A 6,000-nucleotide genomic window follows, 5' to 3' on the forward strand; every position below is an offset into this window, starting at 1 on the left:
TCATTTCAGTCTTTATCTCCTGAGTTATTATGTGCCCAGGTCGATGATAAACTATCTTCCCCACCCTCACCCCCCATTTCAAGGGAGTGTAAGACACTTGGTTTAAGAGAGAAAAAAAGAAGAAATTCCGAGATCTAGAACTAAGTTTTTTCCGTTGTTTGGGGTAGTTGTTTGTTTTTGGCATCCCTGCAGACAAGAGGAGCTGACAGTCCTCAGGGCATTTCCACATGTCAAAGGGCACGTGTGTGCCCACACAGGCACATACACACCGCATGAGGGGTGGTGATGGGGAAGTGAGTGTGGCTCTGCAGTGGATCCTGTGTTCCAAGTGGCTACACAAGCCTCAGAAAGGGAAATGAATAAAATTACCATGTCAGTTCCTAGGATTGTAGAATCACAGGTTTATTTTTTTATATTTCTTTATTTAGCCCACAGGACTAGCATGTCTACTTTCCTCTGCTTCTATTTTGTGAAAAGAGGGTAGTAATATAGCTACTTAGCTTGTAAATTGAATTTTGAAAGCATCTAAAAAACCTGTAATAGAAAAAGATGCAGGAGGTATTATTTTCTTGCTATGATCAAAGAATTTACCCAACTTGAATGCTATCAGCGTTTACTCACTAATCTTCCTTTAACTTCAGATAGCTTTGTTTGTGTAAGTTTTGACTACTTAAACTCCTAATTATCCTGTCATCAGTGCCATAATTCATTGGGCTGAAAAATGTATTTCATTTTTATGTAATCATTGACAGAATGATATAATGCACAATTTGAAGTATACAAATGCTCTTATTCTTCTTTTCTTAAATCACAGGCTTTTAAATTGCTTTTAAAAACCAGTGGCTGGGAGCTGAGACTTCTGATCTTCTGACTGGAGGCAAGTGAGACCTAATGGAGGAGTAGAACTGGAGCCTGCGCGGGCTTCCGGGAGCTGCGTGCGCACAGTTCCTGTTGCCCTGGTGTCTCCTGTGTTCCCCATGATGTGTCCCATGGAATCCTTATATCACAATCTCTGGATGTGCTTATTTAACGTGCAGGTTCTAGGGCCCCAGAAAATTTAACTCAGAATTTTGGGCATTCTGCATTCATAAACTTCTCATAAGTAGTTCCTAACTATATTAAATTTTGAGAATCCATGCCTTAGATTTGGGATTGTGGTTAGCTAAGAGAACCTCCTTTCAGGGAGCTCTTAGTATTGTTGGCAGTGGAATTTAACATAAAACCCCAAAACTGGATTTGGCTCACATTTCACGCTACACCATGTCTCTTTTTTCCTCAGTAGCCACTGTCCTCCCCTGATTATGCATTGGTGAGTTTCGATCATTTACTGACCTTGAGAACTGCTGCATTTATTCCAGCCGCTTAGGGTCCCTGCCTCTGCCTTCTGGTGCCCCCACCTCCATTCCCAGGGCAGTTCACTTGACTGCCAAGAATGAGGCTTAGAAATAAACCCAATCTCCCCTTTCCTCTGCCAGACTTGCTCAGGCGGTTCTGGGTCTTTGTCAGAGAAACCCAGGCCTTTTCAGACTCTCCTTGAAAATGAGGCGGCAGGTCTCCTTGTGACTGCTATCTAGTTCAGCCCTATCACAGAACAGGAGCCTCAGTCTGCTTATTTCTTCCCTTTAAATGGCTGCCTCTCCTGCAGTTCAGTAGTTTCCAGAAATTGTTTCCTTTATTTTAGAAAGTGCTTTCCCAAATAATGATTTGGCCAAATAAATGAGTTGCAGTCTCCGTGTTGTTGGGCCTAAAGGTATGGACAATCTGCTATCTGCCTTGGCTTTTTCCTGGAGTGTGTTTTTCTTAAAGATGATATCCGTGGTCAAAGGGACCTTTCAATAGGCTCTGTGAAAGGTTCACCCTTTTCTGAGATAATTGCTGGCAACTGGGTTAGCAAGACAGTGAGGCACTTTATTTTTTATCACTTGCTGTGAGTGAAATTGACTAGGATCATAACCAGCAGGTGTCAAGGGTAAAGTACTTCTTTGCTGGAGTTTGGCATGTGGTACCTCTTCTCTTGCATGAGAGGATGGAAAAAAAGGGGGGAAACAGACACAAGATAAACAGACAAATGTGATGTCTGTAGTGAAAGAGTCCCCTCTTGTGCCCCCTACACAGATCTTTTTATTCTCCTTGACTATAGAATGACATATTGCTTTCTTTAGCCAAGATCACATAATGAGGTTTATAGGGAATAGTCCAAAATTTGCCATTCTACCATCATAACTTTTCCATGGAACTTATTTTCTTTTGTATTATTTAGATCAGATTTATAGGAAGATCCAAAAGGCCAATAGTTAACAGGTAAAAAAAAAAAATCTTTGTGTGGATTCTAATTGTTAGCATCACAAATGACTTCATCTTCTGGGCCCACTGCCCACAGTTTACTTATGTTGCTAGTGGCCAATGTCAGATGGCGATAGTTAACACGCGTACAGAGCTCACCGCAGGCCAGGCACTGGTCTAAGTGTTCTGCGCACATTAACTCACTTAAAATTCCCAGAAACCCTATGAAATGCATAGTGCTGCTGTTTTACAGGCGCTGCGGCTGAGACACAGAGGGGTAAATATCTGGTCCAAGGTCACAGTAGTAAGCAGTGGAGCCAGAAGGGTTTCAATCCTTGTTGCTCCAAGTGTGGTCCCTGGGCCGGAGCATGGTGTCAGCTGGGAATTTGGTAGACATGCAGATTCCCAGGCTCCCCGCTCCGGACCAATGGAATCAACATCTGTATTTTAATAGGACTTCCTGGGTGATTAGTACACATTATAGCTGAAAAACCACTGGTTTCAGTAATCTTAGATGATTCCCTCTGAACCCTTAAAAAATTTGCTTATGGCTTCAGACTGGTGAATAAAGTGTACTTGGGTGGTTTATTATGAAAAAACAGAATTTTAAGGATGATTTTTGTGTTCTCTCCAGCTCCTCCCTCTTCCAGATAACTAGCTTCTCAAGGAAAAAAATAGTTCAACTACTTAAGACAAATAAAAGTTAAAAAATGTTATTAAATTGTGGCCTATGTAGGCATTTTCATTAAATCTTCATAGAAAACCTTATCAAATAGGCACTACTATCCCCAAATAAAAGATTAAAAAGACTGAGATCAGAAAGGTTAAGAGGACAAAAAAGTAAATCCTAAGAGTTCTCATCAGAAGAAGAAAATTTTTTCTTATTTTATTTTATATCTTTTATTTTTATTACATCTATATTAGATGATGGATGTTAGCTGAAACTTTTGTGGTGATCTTTTCACAATGTTTGTAAATCCAACTGTGGTGTTGTATTCCTTAAACTTCTATAGTGATGTGGCAATCATTTCTCAATAAAACAGGAAAAGAGAAAAAAAAAACAGAAAAAAGAAAGGTTAAGAGGTAAAGCCAAGATTCAAATCTAAGCTTACAGTCCTGGCTCCTGAAACAGGATCCTTGAGCTTATTTCTATTTCCTAGAAGGTCACACAGTAAACAACCAAATAATCTTCGACAAAAGAATTACTTTTTTCAAACACTGTTTCAACAATAAAAAGCTTTTGTTTTTACTTAATCCTGAGCATTTCTCCCTGATGTAAAGAGACTATATTAATGTTGCCTATAAGATACCAAATTTGGAAACTAAAATCAAGATCCAGGAGGGTGAATAAGCCCTCCTTCCCATCTCAGTTTATAGTTCTAAAGAAAAAAAAAAAACACAAACAGGAAAACTAGAGCGTGAGACAAAGCTTGTCCTTAGAAGCTCTCTTCTGAAAACTTGGTTTAAATGCTTTTCAAAGTGGTGGCAGCAACTGATGTTTTTTCCCCTGCAGATCCCACTGGCGATGACTTGGATGACCTAAAACTGTTGGGACTGCTGCCCCTGGGAGTGAGACTTGGACTCGGGCAAAACGCATTCTCTGATTATAGAATAAAATGCAGATCAGCCAACCAAATATGTCTGTGCCCTTAAAACGTGTAAGCTTTTGTCACAATGTAGTTTTTAAAACTCTAAAATATTTGCTTCATGAATTATAGTGGTGAGACTTAAGCTGAATTTTAGGGCTATTTTATTCTTTCTTCAAAAAGGAAGCCACTGGCAGTTCAGTGTGAAGTCATTTTCTATTTTTAAAGAGATTGAATTTGAGACCTAACTGCTGGTGTGGCAGTTGCACAGGACAAAAAACGAGATGAATAAATGGGTCTGAAACCCAGGCTAATGGAGCAATGCTTTTCAAAATTACATACACATTTATGTATTTCTTCTACCACTTAGAGTTTCATTCATCATATGGCTTTTGGCCATGTCCTAGAGACTGTTCCACATTCTAATGTATTTCTAACAGAAATTCCATGTTGTGATCATTCCTTTCTAAGGGAGAATTCAGACAGTGGCAAGAGAATCTGACTGTATTCCAAATGTATGACAGCCTCACTGAAGGTTATAACATTAGAAATGAGTAGAACCTGCAAGTTTTAAACAAAAGGAACTGCAAGGAAGCATATAGCTCTGGTTGATAGGTTTTGTTTGTTTGGTTGGTTTTACCATGGAGCACAGGTTAACAATTCTGACCATTGTATTGTACAGGTAACACTTAAACAAGTAAATCAAATGGCAGATAGATGGGGCCAGATTTCTTATGACTGGAGTGGGAATTTACATATAAACAAAGGGATAGGCTTATGAGATGTGCTCATTGTATAAAAATATAAAGGAAATCAGATGACATTTAGTTTATTACTTATAGACTTATCACAACTAGTCATATTCTATTTAATTATACTTTTATGATAATTCCACACACCTGTAGCCATCAAGTAATTTTTTAAAAGTTAAAGGAACAAAACACAAGCCAAAAATTTTACTAGGTTCATGCACATCTTGCTCAAATTTTTATCAGTCAAATAGGTCAAGTTTCTAAAAGTACATGAAGGTTAAATCAGTAATAATTAAAATTTGATTAAGGTATACTTGTTATTAGTATCAGAGTAGTTCCTCTTACATAAAACAAACTTTATGATATAAAAACATTCCCTTGTGGAAGTCAGACATAGTGAGAACTTGGATGTCACGGATCTGCCAATGGCAGCACAGTGTTGGTGCCCAGACTGAGTGTGCATAATAAGAGTGGCAGTGTCCTAAATAATAAACATATGTGATTATTCCACTCTTATGTCCATTATGTGAGTGTCATGTGTGAGCATCAAATGGGTGAAGAATGAAGAAAGTTTAGATCTCCTTGAGAAAGCCTACAGAAAGTCTCCTTACCGGTAAAAATCATGCGTTTTCCCACTGTGGTAGACAGGGGCTCTCGATATGCCACAGATGCCATGGCCAAGGTTGTAACTGTGCTACTGGATTTGCTTCCTGGGCTTCCTCAGACCAGTTATCTGCTCCAGCTGGAGTCAAAGATTCTATGGTCTCTACTCTCCCTGTCTGTGCCCTGAGCTGAGTGGTTGCTAAGGACTCTTTATGACAGGCAGGTAGGGAGTTCCTTCCAGCAGAGTTCAGTATTCCAGTCTCCAAGACAGCAATAGCATTCCCAGGAATTGCGTCCAATATCTCCTCCTTATCTGTCCATATCAAGTGAAAACATACCTGTCCAGGTATTAGATCTAGAGCAGCTTGTCACAGATGACCTGGCAGCTTCAATCAACATTTCCCAAAGAACATTCTGTAGAGGGGTGTTATTGCAACAAACAAACGAAAACCACAAACTATGGTTAAATACATTTGAGAAATGGGGTAGATAAAAATAAAATTATATTAATAGATGAATAAGATAATTTTATATACTATATTTCCTTCCAGCCCCAGATTCCAATACTTCCTTAAAGATAATATGTGCCTTGGTTATAAGTGATCTATTTATGGTTCCCATAATGTGCGATGCTCTTTCAGTCTTCTGAGCTTTACACGTGCAATTCATTCTTCGTATAACATTTGCAAATGCTTCTCGTCCTCAGAGCCAGAGCCCACACCTCCTCTTCTAGGAGGATGGCTATAGACATAACAAAGCATTTTCTCCTACATGCC

At 39.1% G+C, this 6,000-nt stretch overlaps 1 protein-coding gene across 1 annotated transcript in view; it reads right to left on the bottom strand.

Moving 5' to 3' along the window:
* The window catches only part of CUNH4orf45 (chromosome unknown C4orf45 homolog), a 64,751-nt gene extending 59,455 nt beyond the window's left edge, over positions 1-5,296 (bottom strand). The window contains exon 1 of the mRNA XM_045831394.1: positions 5,233-5,296. Within this exon, the coding sequence (XP_045687350.1) occupies positions 5,233-5,296 (64 nt within the window). The remainder of the gene's footprint in view (positions 1-5,232) is intronic.
* Between the last annotated feature and the right edge of the window lie 704 nt (positions 5,297-6,000).

This window comes from Phyllostomus hastatus, unplaced genomic scaffold (assembly GCF_019186645.2).
Source record: "Phyllostomus hastatus isolate PE091 unplaced genomic scaffold, TTU_PhHast_1.1 phas_contig_159, whole genome shotgun sequence".
Classification (NCBI taxonomy): Eukaryota; Metazoa; Chordata; class Mammalia; order Chiroptera; family Phyllostomidae; genus Phyllostomus; species Phyllostomus hastatus.